General features: G+C 37.4%; 1 protein-coding gene across 1 annotated transcript in view; it reads left to right on the top strand.

The window, feature by feature from the left end:
- The window catches only part of stxbp5a (syntaxin binding protein 5a (tomosyn)), a 105,372-nt gene that overhangs the window by 72,442 nt on the left and 14,272 nt on the right, over positions 1-18,658 (top strand). Inside the window, exons 8-18 of the mRNA XM_067383074.1 lie at positions 3,236-3,359; positions 5,852-5,930; positions 6,386-6,540; positions 8,733-8,805; positions 8,901-9,048; positions 9,713-9,780; positions 10,267-10,307; positions 11,986-12,206; positions 13,267-13,451; positions 15,779-15,904; positions 17,898-18,049. Coding sequence (XP_067239175.1) covers positions 3,236-3,359; positions 5,852-5,930; positions 6,386-6,540; positions 8,733-8,805; positions 8,901-9,048; positions 9,713-9,780; positions 10,267-10,307; positions 11,986-12,206; positions 13,267-13,451; positions 15,779-15,904; positions 17,898-18,049 — 1,372 coding nt within the window. The remainder of the gene's footprint in view (positions 1-3,235; positions 3,360-5,851; positions 5,931-6,385; positions 6,541-8,732; positions 8,806-8,900; positions 9,049-9,712; positions 9,781-10,266; positions 10,308-11,985; positions 12,207-13,266; positions 13,452-15,778; positions 15,905-17,897; positions 18,050-18,658) is intronic.

Below are 18,658 nucleotides of genomic sequence, written 5' to 3'. Positions count from 1 at the left end.
AACTCATGCTGGGGGCTCAACTATGTAAAGCTCCTAAAATATAGCTGAACCAACAAAAAAGAGGGTTAGTTGACCTTGTTCTGGATGGCTTGACATTTGCTTCAGGAATGATGTGTTTTGTGTGTACGAGGGCAGTGGCAGCAATATTTTTGGACTGAAGAGGCGGGTTGTGGCTGCCTGCAGTAAAGCCATCAGACCTCTTTAGCTCTAATTGGGCCCCTGTTTGCGTGCATGTGTCAGAGGTATGACAGTGTCACAGTTCTCTGTCTCTGAGGTGTCTCTGTGGATGTCTCAAAGAGTGTGATGAAGAGAGAGAGAAACATAGAGAGGATAGAGTCGGGGGGAGCTAGAGGTCCTGGTGTCTTTAAGGTGTCATTAAAGGCTGGCCGATTATCCTTCAGCCCTTTCTCAAGCTGACATACACACACACATGCATACAGATATCCCACATGTCCTTGTCACTTTATGAGTATAATTACAACTCAGGAGCTATGGAATACTAGCGTACTGCAGGGTATACAAGGATATAACCAAGGAGGTCTATAATATCTAGTGAAATTTGATGCATATTTGTGAATTTTAAAAATCACCCACTGATGTTAATAGTAATTCAAGAATGAACTGCATACTGGTCCCACTAATCTAAATATGTATGTCTAAAATGGTTACCGCTTTATTGCTTGTTAATGATAAAAGTAATTTTTATATAATTTTTGTATTTGATTTTTTGAGTTTTTGCTACATAGTTGTCAAATGACTTGCTGCTCAGTTTTTATCACAGAAATGAAATTTGTTTTAATCCAATTTTTCATTCTTAAATCATGGTAGCCTGATTAAATAATGTTAAATATATGGCTGATATTAAGCTACTTGCAGTTTTTTCATCAGACTGAAAATGGAAGGTCTAGTCAAGCACATTGCTGTGTGGAATACAGTATTCCATGCCATACTCTGTTGCACATTTTGGCTAATGTGGTAGCTCATTTGGGTATTCTGTGCATTAAAAAAAAAAACACATTCTTAGCATATACTGTTTACTGCATAAATAGTAATGTATGCATAAATACTATGTATGTAGTATCTTAGTATGTAGTATGCAATTGCATGTCAGTTATTCAGCATAAATGTCCTCTCACTGAACAACTGTGTTTCCCAGCCATTTGCTCTGTACCTTCAGAACATATATTATGCAAGCGGTATAATCCCTCATAGTCATAGTTGGGTGTTATGAATGTAGCTGTGCATAAGCATATTTTTCTGTGTGTGGGTGTGTGCGTGTGTTCGTCTGGCTCCTCCTCTCTGGATGCTTCTGTAATGATGTTGCACTCGGTTCATTGATTACTTAGGTCTGCTGAGGTTCGTCCCCACTGTCTGCCTGAGACAGAGATAGAGCCGCCATCATTATGCTAAACAAGAGGAGACTGCGCTTAATTAGAAAATAATGAGAACTCTCTTTCAGCCTTCTTTGTGTTTTTACTCGCTCTCTTTTCTCTCGATACATCAGTCTCATGCTGTGCATTCTCTCCCTTTCTTTTCCCTTCAATTCAATTCTATTCCATTTATTGTGCTATACTGGCCTCATGTTTTCCCCAGAGTTTTGCTAAAGTCTTCTGTCAATACAACACCAGTACAAAACAAAGCTATAAAAAGCAACAAAGGAACTAATGTGAGGAATTATCGGAAAGTTTATATAATATATATATATATATATATATAATGCATTATAAATATATATATATATATGCATTTTTACAGTTTTAATAAAACATTGTTTAGTATGTTTTTAAATATGAGGAATCATATTTCATGTTTACGTTGTAATACCAGTGGACCAGGGACACTCAAGTTTTTTTTTTTTAAAAAAGAAGGAAAATAAATAAATAAAAAATAGTTTTTTATTTATTTGAGCATTTGTTTATGTAGTTTTAATTTTTCAATAAAAATGAAAATAATGTTCTAAAAGTGGAAATAAACTTTGAACTAGGGCTGGGCGATGTATCGAATGCTTTTGTCACGCGCATTTCTTCAGTAAAGCCGGTTCCCTGATTACCGCTAAATCGCCATCACCTGCTTTCAAATGAAGCGGCATTTAATAGACAGAGCCGTAGTTCACTGATAAGACACGCAATATCGCGTTCAATATCGATATGTATCGCCGTCGATATTGAACGCGATATTGCGTGTCTTATCAGTGAACTACGGCTCTGTCTATTAAATGCCGCTTCATTTGAAAGCAGGTGATGGCGATTTAGCGGCAATCAGGGAACCGGCTTTACTGAAGAAATGCGCGTGACAAAAGCATTCGATACATCGCCCAGCCCTACTTTGAACGAATGTTTAATAATATTAAAAGTGTTCATTGGGTAGGGTTAGGGAAAGGTGTATTATTGCATCCTGTTAATGTACAAAAATACTGAGGTGCAAATAGTATCTGCCAATATAAATTATAGATAATATCTAATTACTATGTACTCTTATTGCAAAGAACTGATACTTTTACATGGTATAAATAGAATCTATCTCTATTTTCACCTAGTGGAAATAGCATCTATTGCTAAGAAAATATGCTATTTTTACTAAGTGTAAATAGCATCTATCACTATTTGTACTTAGTGTAAATAGCCACTGCCTTAAAAATATAACCAACCTCAAACTTTTGAATGGTAGTGTATATGTGAAAGTTATTTAAAAATGTAGCTAGCTAAGCTACAGACTATTCTACAGTGCAGTTCAGATTCTAAAATTCCTAGTAATGTGTTACATTACTTGGTGCCTGAAATATTGCCAAGGGAAATGTAGCATGAGTTTATTAACTCTGTCCCACTACTTAGTCACTAAAATAGCTTTGCTACATAAGTTTAAAACTAGCTACTTTGGAATTTAGATTCAGTTCTGTGTAGATTAAGTGACATTTGGATGTAAATGTAACGCCCCTCCTCATTTTTTTTCTGGATAGAGCCACAGCAGGAACACTGATGGTGTAAAAAGCATGGCACAAGTGATATTGCTCAGCACTAAAAAGACAGTCTTTCTTCATAGCACTTATCCCAGCATACTTCTTGTCAAGGGCATCTCATGTCAACCTAGGCACAACATACACCCCTGGGCCGTGTTCTTGAACATGCGGGTGTGAGTCACTATTAGGAAATCTCCCACTGAGTTGTGTGCCCCCATGCAAGCATAACCAACTTTTATTTCTTGCTCTTTTTCCTCTCTATTGAATTGTCGTTCTCAGGCGATCCATTCTGTGGCCTGGCACCACGAGGGGAAGCAGTTTATCTGTAGTCACTCAGACGGCACACTGACCATATGGAATATAAAGTCCCCAGCCAAGCCCATACAGACAATCACGCCACACGGTTAGTGGTCATTCTTTCTCTCTGGCTTAAACACAAAAATTCATTTTCTTCCAATTCATTTTCTTCAGGATAAGGGTTGCAAAATCAATTGCTCTTATGTCTGTTTCACAAGGTTGTATCACATCTCACTCAAAGACTTGTTAATTCAGGATTGTAATTTGATCCCCCCCCCCCCTCCTTCGAGCATAAAACAATCATTCCCCCCTCCCTCGCCCTTACCTAATTTCCATTTCAAGTGAAGCTTTAATTTTCAGTCTCATTTTGTTCCTTCATGGAGACTGCCTGTGTTGTGGTCTTTAGTGATGAATGAGGTGAGGTCATGCTTTTCCTTTTGGTGCACATCCTTACCTTCTCTATTGAAGATACTCCACTGCGGTCCTCTCTTAATACAACAACCCCTTCAGCCTCACCCTGCCTCCATGAGAGGAGCACATCAGACAGCCAGATTTAAAAAGAAAGAAACATAATAGGGAAAAGCCATAAAATATTGCCAGAAGGCTATATCATTGCGTATGTTCAGTAGACATCAGTAGCTCCTATTTAGGGAGAATCCTATTTCAGCACACCCCATATATATTTAAAATGTAGTAAACAATTGTTTTAAATATGAATTAAAATATGAATTTAAATAAAAACTGCACTTACTTGAGATATACACTATATTACCAAATGTATTGGGACACCCCTCCAAATCATTGAATTCAGGTGTTCCAATCACTTCTATGTCACAGGTGTATAAAATCAAGCACCTAGGCATGCAGACTGCTTATTTGTGAAAGAATGGGTCGCTCTCAGGAGCTCAGTGAATTCAAGCGTGGTACCGTGATAGGTTGTCATCTGTGCAATAAGTCCATTCATGAAATTTCCTCACTACTAAATATTCCTTGGTCAACTGTTAGCGGTATCATAACAAAGTGGAAGCAATTTGGAACAAATGCAACTCAGCCACAAAGTGGTAGGCTACGTAAAATCACAGAGCAGGGTCAGTGCGCAGACACAGTGCGCAGAAGTCGCTTTCTGCAGAGTCAATAGCTACAGACCTCCAAACTTCATGTGGCCTCCAGATTAGCTCAAGAACAGTGCGTAGAGAGCGTCATGGAATGGGTTTCCATGGCCGAGCAGCTGCATCCAAGCCTTACATCACCAAGTGCAATCAAAGCGTTGGATGCAGTGGTGTAAAGCACGCCGTCGCTGGACTCCAGAGCAGTGGAGACGTGTTCTCTGGAGTGACGAATCACACTTCTCTGTCTGGCAATCTGGCAAGAATGGGTTTGGCGGTTTCCAGGAGAACGGTACTTGCCTGACTGCATTGTGCCAAGTGTAAAGTTTGGTGGAGGGGGGATTATGGTGTGGGGTTGTTTTTCAAGGGTTGGCCCCTTAGTTCCAGTGAAAGGATACCAGCATACCAATACATTTTGGACAATTTCATGCTCCCAACTTTGTGGGAACAGTTCGGGGATCCCTTCCTGTCCCAACATGACTGCGCACCAGTGCACAAAGCAAGGTCCATAAAGACATGGATGAGCGAGTTTGGTGTGGAGGAACTTGACTGGCCTGCACAGAGTCCTGACCTCAACATGATAGAACACCTTTGGTATGAATTAGAGTGGAGACTGTGAGCCAGGCATTCTCATTCAACATCACTGCCTGACCTCACAAATGTGCTTCTAGAAGAATGGTCAAAAATTCCCATAAACGCACTCCTAAACCTTGTGGAAAGCCTTCCTAGAAGAGTTGAGGCTGTTATAGCTGCAAAGGGTGGGCCAACTCCATATTAAACCCTATGGATTAAAAATGGGATGTCATTGATGTTCATGGTGAACTTCAGGTGTCCCAAAACTTTTGGCAATATAGTGTTTATATTACTTGCACCTACTTGAGATAAAACAAAAAACAAAAAAACATGTCATATATACACATAGATGCCTTTCTATGGGTCATTATGCATAAGCCATCCACCATATTGGAATAATCAAAGCCGGTCCGACAACACTAGTTACCGTAGTTAATGCTCTTTAATGCTCTCAATTTTTCTTCTGCGTTTTGTCTGTGAGATGTCTTTTTTTCTACTGTGACAGACTTCCTGTGTGTGGGAGATAGAGACTCTGTCCCAAATGGCACATTCAGTCCTTGCAGTCTTCCTTCATGTCCACTCTTGTAGTACTTTGCTGTGAAACCTTCTTCTAAAATGCCAAATGAAAATTCTGCAATTGAATACTGATCTGAAGCCATCTGTATGCTAATATACCCCTCAAATTAACAGTATTTCCTATTTTAATTGGCCTATTGGCTAATTTTAGAATAAAAAGTGACAAGCTCTTTGATCATTTTCTATTTCAAGAGGAAATACATCAACAAAGAAAAGACAACTCTCTCGTCAATCAATTCTACAGGGTCTTCAGCGTGTTATGATCCACATCAAGTGCACTATTTGGGACAGGGCCAGAGAAGGATGTCTAGAAACTCTCTAAATGAGTCTGATTCTGTTTCAGGAAAGCAGCCTAAAGATGGAAAAAAGCCAGAGCCTTGCAAGCCCATTCTTAAAGTAGAGTACAAGACCACGAGAGCAGGGTATGTATATGCTTGTAGCATTTATTTGTTCTTTTACTGCTCTTAGGGCCATCTTGGACCATCATGAATTTCCTGAATTCTGGTCTAGACTGTTTTTTGCTGGTTTATGCTGGTTAACCAACGTAGCAATGTTGAACCACTTACTTCTAGATGTTTTTAAATAAATCCATGCTTGTCTGTGCATATATAGAGTGGAATCCAGCATTGAAATATGTGATTTAAAATGAACATGAAGCTCATTTAAAACCGGAGAAAACAACAACAGTTACAACGTAAAATAAATAAAAAGTATTCTGCACTATTTCTAGGTCACAACCAAATAAGCAAACTTGTGGAGTTCATGCAGCTTGAGTGCTGCTGTCTTTAAAGGAAAACCTTTCACTCATTGTTATGCTGATAATGTAATTTAAGACTTTTGAAGCTCACTGTAGAGTATGTGTTTGTGTTCTGAACAGGGATCCGTTTATGATCTTCTCTGGAGGTTTGTCATATGACACTGTTGGTCGACGGCCCTGCTTGACGGTAATGCACGGGAAGAGCACTGCAGTATTGGAGATGGACTATCCCATTGTAGATTTCCTCACCCTGTGTGAAACGCCATATCCTAACGGTAACTCATTAACAGCACCTTCTCTGTCCAATATTATTGCAATAAGAATTCATTCTCTTTATCTCTTTTCATGCCACTTCCTCTTTGTTCTTTTTTGTTGACCTTTGTTTTGTTGGGTTGTTCTATTCTTTCATGTTCTTTGTAGATGAGCTTGAGCTCCCCCAGTGGAACCGCTGCCTAGTAATTACATTTTACATCTTTTTTTTTTTTTAAAGCTCCCTCTATTCATAACATCCACTTCTCTGACTGCATTTGTTTATTGCAATACCCATTTGAATAATTTATCACTTTGGTGGCTATTTATGAATAGTAAGTGATTTCTTTCTCTCTGCAGGCAGCTGTAGCAAAAGCTGACACAACTTTATTTTTTTATAGTCTGCCAATAGTTTGCTGGTGTGAAAAAGAGAACATTAAATGTAGTTTTTATGTGGCTTTTTGAAATACTTGATTCCAATTTCTCAATCTCTGATTTTTTATTTATTTATTTTTTTTTTTTAATATAAATAAAAAGGCTGCAATGACAAATTTTGAGCATTGTCCATGCCTTAAAATAATAGAAAACATGATACTTTGCAGCTAAATGCACTATTCAGCATTTTGGGATCAGTATTTTTAATGCTTTTTATATTTTTACGCTTTTATTCAGCAAGGATGTATTAAATTTATCAGAAGTGATAGTAAAGACATTTATAATGTTACAATGGATTTCTATTTCAAATAAATTGTTCTTTTGAAGTTTATAGTCATCAAAAAATACATCACAAACTGTTTTCAACAATATTCATAATATGAAATGTTTCTTGAGCAGTACCAAGTTAGCACATTAGAATGATTTTTTAAGGATCATGTGGAATAATGGCTGATGAGAATACAACTTTGCCATCACAGGAATTATAGTAATATGTCACAATATTACTGTTTTTACTGCATTTTTTTGTATTTTTGTTCAAATAAATGCAGCCTTGGTGTTCATAAGAAAATTCTTTCAAAAATATTTAAAAAACTTACCATCCCCTAATTTTTGAATGGTAGTATATATTAGATAACTAGTCCATAGAAAAGATTTCTAAAAATAGTGATATATGCATTTATATTGTTGCAATTGTTTTCTATGTTATGGACAATTTTACTTATCAGAAGGTTGAAGCCAAATAAAATAAAATAATTTTTAGATCAAACCAATATTTCATGTCCATGCATTTATGTTTTAGTAGCCATGATTTGCATCATTTTTTGTTTTTTGCGATAATGACTGGTGACTAAATGTACTTTACCTTACATAACACCCTGATCATGTCAAGTAGCTCGTGCATGGTACTGGTTTAAAACAATATTTTAAAACAATTATTTTTCTTGTGATTCACCTTTTACAGAAATAATGATAATCATACATGCAGTTGCGCCAACAGTTCTTGCCAAAACACAGCGTCTCTGTTCAATCATCGGTTTTAGAGGCTTAAGTATTTTTGTTTAGAGTTTGTGTTAAGCCGAACTGAGAAGCAGTGATGAACGCAGGAGGAATGGGAACAGTGTTTGCAGTGCAGCTTGCGTAAGAGTGCCTGGCTCTGTTGATTAAGCTATATTTGAAGTGGGGCGTCTTTATGTTCTGACTCATTATTGAGACATTTGAGAGTTTTAAACTCAAGCAGTGACGTCTCCAGTCGTAACTTTTACAGCTAAACAGGAACAGGCTAGTAAAATATAAAAATTGTTTTACAAAACATTTTGCCATTTGTGTTCTTCATTTACATACACTAATAAGTGTTGTTATATATTTTAAAATGTAATTTATTCCTGTGATGCCAAAGCTGAATTTTGAGTAGCCATTACTTCAGTCTTCAGTGTCACATGATCCTTCAGAAATCATTCAAATCATGCTGATTTGCTGCTCAAGAGGCAGCTATCAATGTTGAAGACAGTTGTGCTACTCTGTATTTTTTTGTGGAAACTGTGATACATTTTTAAGTATTTTTTGAATAGTTTTTATAATTTTTTTTTTTTTTTTGTAACATCATAGATACTGTATCATTGCTGTCTGTTTTGATCAGTGTAATGCACCCTTGTTGAATACAAATAATAGTTTCTTTAAAAAAAAATCTAGTAGTCAACAGTATGTGTATTATGTAAAAAATGTCTCAAATGTATAGGGATGTATTCCTGATTTTACCCATCCCATTTATGTTTCTCTGCAGATTTTCAGGAACCATATGCTGTAGTAGTCCTCCTCGAAAAGGATTTAGTTGTTATTGACCTTGCACAAAATGGGTACGTCATATTTGTGACTGACATGTTTGACGCTATCACACTTTTACGCTACAGTGTCAATCTGATGGTTTTGATCTGTGATGTTTTTTTTGTAGTTACCCTATCTTTGAAAATCCATATCCCATGATGATTCATGAGTCTCCTGTGACGTCTTGTGAGTACTTAGCCGATTGTCCTGTGGACCTCGTACCTGCACTTTACTCTGTCGGGTCTCGCCAGAAACGACAGGGCTACAGCAAAAAGGTACAGCAGCGTGTGCACACACATTTAAATATGCAAATCTGACAGATAACGATGTCTTTAAGGATAAAACTTCATGCGAACGAAACACATTTTGGCTTTCGGGTGACTAGATTGCGGTGAATCGCCCCGTTGCCCTATGCCTGTGTGACTTCAGGCCCCTGTCGTGCAGTACATTGTGTCCTCAGACTGTGTGGGTCAGAGACACAGACAGGGGTATTTTATGGGTATGAAAGAAAGCATGACCTCTCAGCCAAGACTGGAGTGCGGTGTGTAAGTTGTGGCTCTGTCTCCCACAGGGAGCAGGTTAACTCAGACGGCCCACTTTGAATCACAGCACTTCTGAATACCTTTGAATAAACTGCTTCAGCTTCCACACCTCATGAGGAAATGCTTTCCTATAGAGCTTCGCCAGCCATTTAATAAAGGTTCCACCCACGTTGCAGAAATGTTTTGTGCCAGCCACAGTCATTATATTAAAAGAGTACGCTCACTAAAACTTACAAATTGGCCACTTTCTTTTTATTAAGTTTCCCAGGAATGCTCACACGCTTTAGGGCAATAACTACTAAATTTCCTCTATTCTCATATGTCATGAAATGTCGGATTTATGCGGTAAGCTTTCGTGGATTTAAGTGCTTTTATGTGGTTCTGTTGTTCATCACAGGAATGGCCTATCAGTGGCGGAAACTGGGGCCTGGGCACACAAAGCTACCCTGAAATAATAATAACTGGGTAAGAGCAGTGTGTACTTGTGTGTGTGAGCGAGAGGGTGTGTGTGCCGTTATTCTTTTTGCTCTGTTCTCTCTCTTTCACCGCTTGTAGTTCTGCTGAAATAGCAGAAATCTGAAAGAAAAGAAAAAAAAGAGAGACTTAAATGGAGTAAAAGAAGGCGGGCATAGGGAAAGGGAGGAGGAGTGCAGAAGAGAAGATAATGAACGGGACAAGATGGTAGCGAAAGGGGAAGTATGACAAAAAGTAAGGATTTTCTGATGTACCGCCCATGGGATGACAGAATCTTTTTCTGCTATTTTAGTGGGTTTGACAGCAGTGGGAAGAGCACTTCCTCTCATCTCTTGACTAGCTTTTATCTGACATAGTAACTTAGCTTACCTCGGTGGTTTGTTTGGATACATTTGGTAATGGGAAATTGCCAGTGAGTTTATGTGGGTTTGTGTGTATGAGACAGCTAAAATAAAAGATTCTCTGCTCTTCTTGCAGGCATGCAGACGGTTCAGTGAAGTTCTGGGATGCTTCAGCAAGTGAGTACCAAGCTTTTCTGACTTCAGATTCACCTCATTTACTCATTGTGTGCAGGATAATAGTTTCATTTACCACAATGTGTGCAATATAATAGTTTTTCAAAATTTCAAACACATTTGCATTACATATTTGAATTTGGCGGACACATTTATCTAAAAACAAAGGAGTTGTATCCCAGATTTTTGTGTTCCCTGGGAATCAAACCCATGACCTTGGTATTGCTAGCACCATAAGCTACTATTTTGACCACAGCAAAGAGTGTATTTATACCAAAGCAGTTCACTCTTAATATGACGAATGGGAGAAAGGAAAATGCAGTGTGCAGTATGGCGAAATAAGTCCCACCTTTTAAATAAAAGAGCCAGTTGGCAACTGGTTAAGTCATGCATACGTGTTTTTTTTTTAACTCTTGAACAACATTTAAGGTTCAGTTAATGTCAGATTTTGTTGCTGATTTGAAATATATTATTTAAATTTAAGTTTCCAAGCAGTTTTTCATCATTTGTTATTTCCCTGTTCAAGTAGATAGGAGTTGATCTTGCATGCCCAAAATAGCTGCCTGAGGCATAGCAAATGTGGCCGCAGAGTAAACTGATTTTCTTTAAAAAAGAGACTTTGGCTACAGTTAGACATTTGACTAAACATCTAATTAAAAACTGAATTCTGCTGACTAACTTGACATCAGACATCACTTACCTTAACAATAAGGTCATTTTCCATGATTTACGACCCAACTGGGGACTGACCTTATAGTGTCACATACAAAAAACTCCCCAGATCCCACAGGCTTTGTCTAACCTTGCGCACCGCTGAGGGAGACCAGCGTGGTGAGAGTGTTACCTGTAAATGGCATTTGACCTTGTTTAAACTGCGAGCTTGACAGACTAAGGTTTTCACTGTTCCTCCACCTCCCATAGGTGCTAAAGGACATATTGTAATATTACAAATACCACAAAGGTTGCCAACCCCTCACACAATCGCTTGTTTAACATGCAAATGGGCTTTCTTAATGGTTGGAACTAATTTAAAACCAAAGTGGCCCTCATTTTGTCCACCAATGAAATATAAAGCTAATTAAACAGGAAGTTTTAATCCTGCTAAGACAGATTGGCTAATCTTACGACATTTTTTTTTTCTGCTTTGACTGAACTGAACAATTGGAGTCAGTGGATTAGAGGTCCTAAAAAATTATACAAAACGCATTTATGCATTTGAAGGCATTAAAGCATTTCCCATTATCCTTTTAATCCCCTAAAGCATTAATTGTACAAATCTAGAAGTTATAAGACTTTTGTTTTCTGGAATACTAGATTCCGATTTGTTCAACTGCAGCATTTTGTGTTTATAAATATTTTTTGTCTAATGACCAAGGTTGTCCAAGGCAACCTATTTCCTATAAAAATGTGCTACAGTAGTTTATGTCTCATATCACTCTGCAGTCTCTCTCATAATAAAATCTTTTCCATTTAAATTAGTTTGTCCATTAATTTATTTATTTGGGAAATAGCAGTGTAATAGAACAAATAATGTATGAGCATATGTATGATAATACTTGAGCATTACAGAGAGTGTTAGATGATATGATAAAAAAAAAATTCTCAAATTTTGTGTTAATGACTGGGCGACTACATTATCTCTTACTTTTTCCCTTTGAATTGTATTTCCCATGGTGCTCAGTAATGCTCCAGGTGCTGTACAAACTGAAGACTGCGAAGGTATTTGAGAAGGCACGCTGTAAGGAGGAGAAACCCAGCACAGAGATTGTGGATGAGGACCCGTTCGCCATTCAGTTGATGTCTTGGTGTCCCGAGAGCCGCATGCTTTGTGTGGCTGGGGTCTCTGCCCACGTCATCATATACAGATTCAGCAAACAGGAAATCACCACAGAGGTGGTGCAGGTAAATATATATGGTTTTTAATATTTTTTTCTGATTAGTTAATTTATATAACAATGTTTTCAACGAGGTCTCTTGACTTAAAAACTTTGTTTTCTGGAGTGGAATGAGTAATCCTGCCCTTATAGACATTCTTAAGTCTGTCTCGCTTTTTCCCCGTCTCGAGTTATTTTAGTTTCCTGACAACTGCCGTGACTCATAACGTTAATAATGATATAAAATCTGTTCATTAAATGAATGTTGTTCAGTGACTTGAATGTGTTGAATGTGTGCGCTTGTACATGTGTTTGTGCCGTCTTCAGCGCCAGCTAAGGATATCCGAGGAACAGTTGTTACTCAGATGCTTAACTAAATCCCTAAGCTTTTCAAAGCCGTTTTAATTAATGTTCACCACATCTAGCTGTATATATTGAGCTTGAATAATTAATACTGCATTCATTTTGCCCTCTCACTGTTTTTTTTTTGCAAGCTGCACATTTGCATACTGATGCTTTCGTGACCCATAAATAAATAAGCGCTTATGATAATGCCATTAGAAAGTATATCTGTGAATAATTTGAATTTACATATAATTTATTGTGGGAAAATATATAATGTGGTTCTTAGACTGAAGCAGCTAAGCAATTGTGCTTTATTAATGCTTAATCAACGCAACTTGTTTACATATCAATATGACTCATATAACCAGGATAATAATGAATCAGATGTTCAAATACAGTCATATTAGGGACACATGTGAATTTCAGACACAGGAATGAATCTGATTGGATGGCGGAGGCGCATGCTCAGTGCAAATGTGGGGAAAACAATTAGCGTTGCCATCGGCTGCTGACAGGATGTTCACACTTCTGTATAATGAGGGCAAATTAAACCTATTAGCACCTTCAGTCCCGTGACTCACGCACATAGAAACACTCACTCGGGAGCACGCACACACCAATTAGTGTATCTCTTATTAAGAATAGCGACACTGATGGGGATCAATTAACTGCATTTAGTTGATTCATACATCTGTTCTTAAGCACACTTGTGTCAGTTACATATATGTGTGTGTGTTTTACAGTTACTGGAAGTCAGGTTACAGTATGAGCTGAATGATCTAGAGTCTCCAGAAGGGGGAGGAGATCAGACACCGGCTCCTCCCACACCAAGCACCTCTCCCAGTCCACAAACCACCGGCCCTCAGACACACCCTTCCACTAGCAGCAACTCTTCAGATGGGATGCGAGACAACATACCCTGCCTCAAGTAATGCTGCTTTGCCAAAGTTATATCTTTGTGTACACGTATTATGAGGGATCCAAAAGTCTTAAACTACTTGTGTAAACATGCACATTATATTATAAGCATAACATTTTGCTTTTCAAGATGTTTTAAAAGTTAAAATGAATTTCAGAATATCTTAGTTTTGGTACATTGCCCTCTTGCTATAAAAGGTTAGTTCACCCAAAAAATAAAATTCTGTCATTAATTACTCACCCTCATGTCATTCCACACCTGTAAGACATTCGTTCATCTTCAGAACACAAATTAAAGGGATAGTTCACCCAAAAATGAAAATTTGATGTTTATCGGCTTACCCCCAGGGCATCCAAGATGTAGGTGACTTTGTTTCTTCAGTAGAACACAAATGATGATTTTTAACTCCAACTGTTGCCTTCTGTCAGTCATATAATGTGGGTCAATGGGAACTTCTTATATAAGAGTAAATAAAACTTGCTTAGACAAATCCAAATTAAACCCTGCGGCTTGTGACGACACATTGATGTCATAAGACACGAAATGATCAGTTTTTACGAGAAACCGAACAGTATTTATATAATTTTTTACCTCTAAAACACCACTACGTCCAACTGTGTTTAGCACTCGCTTAGTGAGGTCTGATCGCGCTCTGATAACGGAAGTGATGTCTCGCACTTATACTTCAATGAGTGCCAGACATCACTTCTGTTGTCAGAGCGCGATCAGACCTCACTAAGCGAGTGCTGAACACGGTTCTACCGAAGAAACAAAGTCACTTACAGCTTGGATGCGCTGGGGGTAAGCAGATAAACATCATTTTTGGGTGAACTATCCCTTTAAGATATTTTTCACAAATCCGAAGGCTCAGTGAGGCCTCCATTGCCAGCAAGATAATTTACACTTTTAGATGGCCAGAAAGCTACTAAAGACATATTTAAAACAGTTCATGTGACTACAGTGGTTCAACCTTAATGTTATGAAGCGACGAGAAGCTTTACGAATCTTTTGTTTCGAATCAGTGGTTCGAAGCTTGTATCAAACTGCCAAAGTCACATGATTTCAGTAAACGAGACTTTATTACATCATAAGTGTTTCGAAATTTCTGTGGTTCACGTGACTTTGTCAGTTTGATATGTGCTCCGAACCACTGATTCGAAACAAAAGATTCGTAAAGCTTCAAAGCTTCATGAAGCAGTGCGTTAAAATCACCCATCACTAGATATTTTTGAATAAAGTCGTTATTTTGGGTTTTTTGGCACACAAAAAGTATTCTTGTTGCTTTGTAACATTTAGGTTGAACCACTGTAGTCACATGAACTGTTTTTAATATGTCTTTAGTAGCTTTCTGGGCATCTGAAAGTGTTAATTATCTTTCTGTTAATGGAGGCCTCACTGTGCTAATGGATTGTATCAAAAATATCTTAATTTGCGTTCAGAAGATGAACGAAGGTCTTACGGGTGTGGAACGACATGAGGGTGAGTAATTAATGACAGAAATTTCATTTTTGGGTGAAATAACCTTTTAATGACAGCAGCACTTGACCTGCTTGAACTTTACAAGTTTTTTTGAAACCTAATGATCATGTGATCCTGCATGATTTGAGAATGATCCAAAGAGCATCTTGTGCTTCAATGGAAGGAAACATTTGACTATACAAAGGAGTTCACATGATTAATGTCACAAATCTGCTTATTTGAATTGTGACCTAGTAATATTGCAAAATTAAAAATAAATATCAAATTAATTAACAAATAAAAAATTGTTAACCAAATTTGTTTCATTTAAAATTATTTCAACGTTTAAATTAGGTTTTAAATCTAATTTTTTTTTAAATGTTGTCTCAGGCTTTTGGACCCCACAGTATACTTGCAGTAATAAGGATGGGCATTTTGGTCATTTTGAGAACTCAACAGATATCCACCAAATATGAGTGTCTTGTCAAGTAAAATAGTTCTACTTTTACAAACACATCTCAGGTATACTGCGTCCTTTTACATTCAGCTTTGTTTGAATGTGTCCTGTGTGTACGCCCCATTCCTCTCCAAACAGAGCGCTGAGTGCTTTAGCTGCCACAGACTTAAAGTTCAAGACAAATAAGACTACCAAGTTGCACAATAATGCCCCTTTTTGGCATGTTTTCATACAGTTGTTTAGCTGGATTTTACTAGTGTTGAAGTTGTTTATATGATTGATCATGACTGTCACTTTCAAGTGCTTGGGAACTCATGCCCATCCCCAGTATGTAATATATCACATTGTACAGTAAATGTTATACTTTTTTTTTTGGCAGGGACTGTCTATAAACCATGTCCTCTTTCTGTCATTCCCTCAGGGTGCGCAGCAGTCCTCTGAAGCAGTCTCCTGGGTATCAGGTGGAGCTGGTGGTACAGCTGGTGTGGGTCAGTGGAGAGCCGCCCCAGCAGATCAGCAGCCTGGCCATCAACTCCTGCTATGGCTTGTGAGTCTGAACACATCAGCCTGAAGATTTTAAGAGCATTGTTTTCATCAGGTGGTTCAGTGCTTAAAGGATTAGTCCACTTTTAAATAAAATTTTCCTGATAATTTACTCACCCCCATGTCATCCAAGATGCCCATGTCTTTCTTTCTTCGGTTGAAAAGAAATTGCGGTTTTTGATGAAAACATTCCAGGATTATTCTCTTTATAGTGTACTTCAATGGCCTCCAGACGGTTGAAGGTCAAAATTACAGTTTTAAGTGCAGCTTCAAAAGGTTTTAAACGATACCAGACGAGGAATAAGGGTCTTATCTAGCGCTGTATGTCCTACGCCTTCCCAATTCAACTTACGGAACGAACGCGGCGCCAGTTTACTTTTTTTCCGTAAGTAGAATAGGGAAGGCGTAGCACATACGGCGTAAGCTTTTTGAAGAATACGAAAAGCAGAAGCATGTACAAGGCGATCATTTGTGTTTACAAAGCATATACAGTTGTATTTTTTTCGAAAATGACCGATCGTTTCGCTTGATAAGACCATTATTCCTCGTCTGGTATCGTTTAAAGCCCTTTGAAGTGGCACTGAAACTATCATTTTGACCTTCAACCGTCTGGAGGCCATTGACGTCCACTATAAGGAGAATAATCATGGAATGTTTTCATCAAAAACCTTAATTTCTTTTCGACTGAAGAAAGAAAGACATGGACATCTTGGATGACATGGGGGTGAGTAAATTATCATGATTTTTTTATTTAAAAGTGGACTAATCCTTTAAAACAGATAAGTAAATCAAAAGCTGTAGACCAGTTTCAGAATTTTTTATGAAAGGACAACATTTGGATTGTTTTTATATTTGTATTAGAATATTTTGATGCCAAGATTTTCAGTGTATAACAACTTCAATGTTGGTTTGTTCCTCAAAACTAGTGTAAGGCTTCAGAAGACTTGACAAAACCAAAAATACAGTAAAACAGTTATATTGTGAAATAGTATTATAACTGGAAATAACTTTTCTCTCTATATTATTACAATTAGAAATAACTCTATTTTAATATATATTTTCAAATGAAATCTATCTGAAATTTCAGCAGCCGTTACTCCAGTCTTCAGTGTCACATGATCCTTCAGAAATTATTCTGATAGGCTGATTTGAAACTTTCAAGACACTTCTTATTATTTTTAAAGTTGAAAACAGTTGTGTTGCTTAGCTTCATTTATTTTTGTGGAAACCATATAAGTTTGTTTTTTTCAGAATTCTTTGATAAATAGATCACACAAAAGAACATAATTTATTTGAAATAGAAATCTGTTCATATCATCCATATCATTATAAATGTCTTTAACAGTCACTTTTGATAAATTGAATGCATCCTTGCTGAATAAAACTATTAATTTCTTTAGAATAATATATAACTGACCCCAAACTCAATTAATTGAAATGATTACAATAATTTCTAAACCTATACCCATAACTTGGATTAGAATTAATTGAAGATAATTAATTCTAGTTATGTTGGATTCTAATCAATTAAAATGTTGGATAACAGATAAAAAACAAACAAAACAAAAAAAAAACATGGACGAATTCACTACAGTGCTCTGGTTATTTTCAGACCATACTGCAGACTGTTTTTTTCAAATTAAATTTCATGCTTGACTTAAAGTATTTATAGTAATGAATCATCACAACGATCAAAACTACAAACTGCCCTTGCTCTTAACCCTGATGAAAATACCAGCAAATATGTCTTAGATGCTGGTGGGCTGCAGTGTTCTTAAAAAAAAAGTGTGCCATGCTGGGCACCTGATATGTTTTGGCATTATTATGCCGGTCCACTAGGCTGACCAACATTAAATCAACATAAAACCAACCAATCTGGACAAGCAAAGAAATTAATTTAAGCTGTTCTTTAAAGCAGAATGTACAGAAGTGCATTGTATAAAGATTCATGCAATGATAAAAGGGTTTGCTCTTTTCTACGTTCCTGTGTGTCATAGGGTGGTGTTTGGCAATAGCAACGGTCTGGCAGTAGTGGATTACTTACAGAAGACTGTTCTGTTGAATCTGGGAACTATGGAATTGTACGGATCTAATGACCCATACCAGAGACAACTGCGTTCTCCCCGCAAGAGCCGACAACCTTCTGGAGGTCTGATATGCACACAGACATAGTTTTCATCCATAATAGACAGAGCACATAGTCATATATATACAGGGTTGGGGAGTAACGGAATACATGTAACGGCGTTAGGTAATCAGGATACAAAAATCCAGTAACTGTAATTTGTTACAGCTATGTCAAAAAAATTTAGTAATCAGATTACAGTTACATTTTGAAAAAAGGGAGGATACTATCAGGATTACAATAGTTTCATTTAAAACTAAATCATTATTTTGCCATAATAACACATATTAAGCGCTGCTTGATTATACAGTATTTCCTGGTTCTGTTGCCAGTGCTGACTCACGTGAGCCACCTGCTGGTGCATGCGCAAATAACACAGACGCAGATTGAATCACTGCTGCTAGTTTCGATTTCAATTCATGAAAATTTCACTGCTATTTTGTTTTCAAAGAAGAAAATGCAAACAACGTGGTTGTATAGTGCAAACTCTGCCTTCCAGCTATGAAAACACTTTCTTTATCAAAGGACAAAAAAATAATCTGTAATACCATACTGTAGCCACTAGATGTCTGAATAGCCCTTTACATATATACTGTATATTCAGGGCTGTGTATTCCTAAGTTGTGGAAATGA

Source organism: Chanodichthys erythropterus, chromosome 4 (assembly GCF_024489055.1).
Source record: "Chanodichthys erythropterus isolate Z2021 chromosome 4, ASM2448905v1, whole genome shotgun sequence".
Lineage (NCBI taxonomy): Eukaryota > Metazoa > Chordata > Actinopteri > Cypriniformes > Xenocyprididae > Chanodichthys > Chanodichthys erythropterus.
The sequence above is the reverse complement of the archived record's forward strand: the minus strand, read 5'-3'. Positions and strand labels throughout refer to the sequence as shown.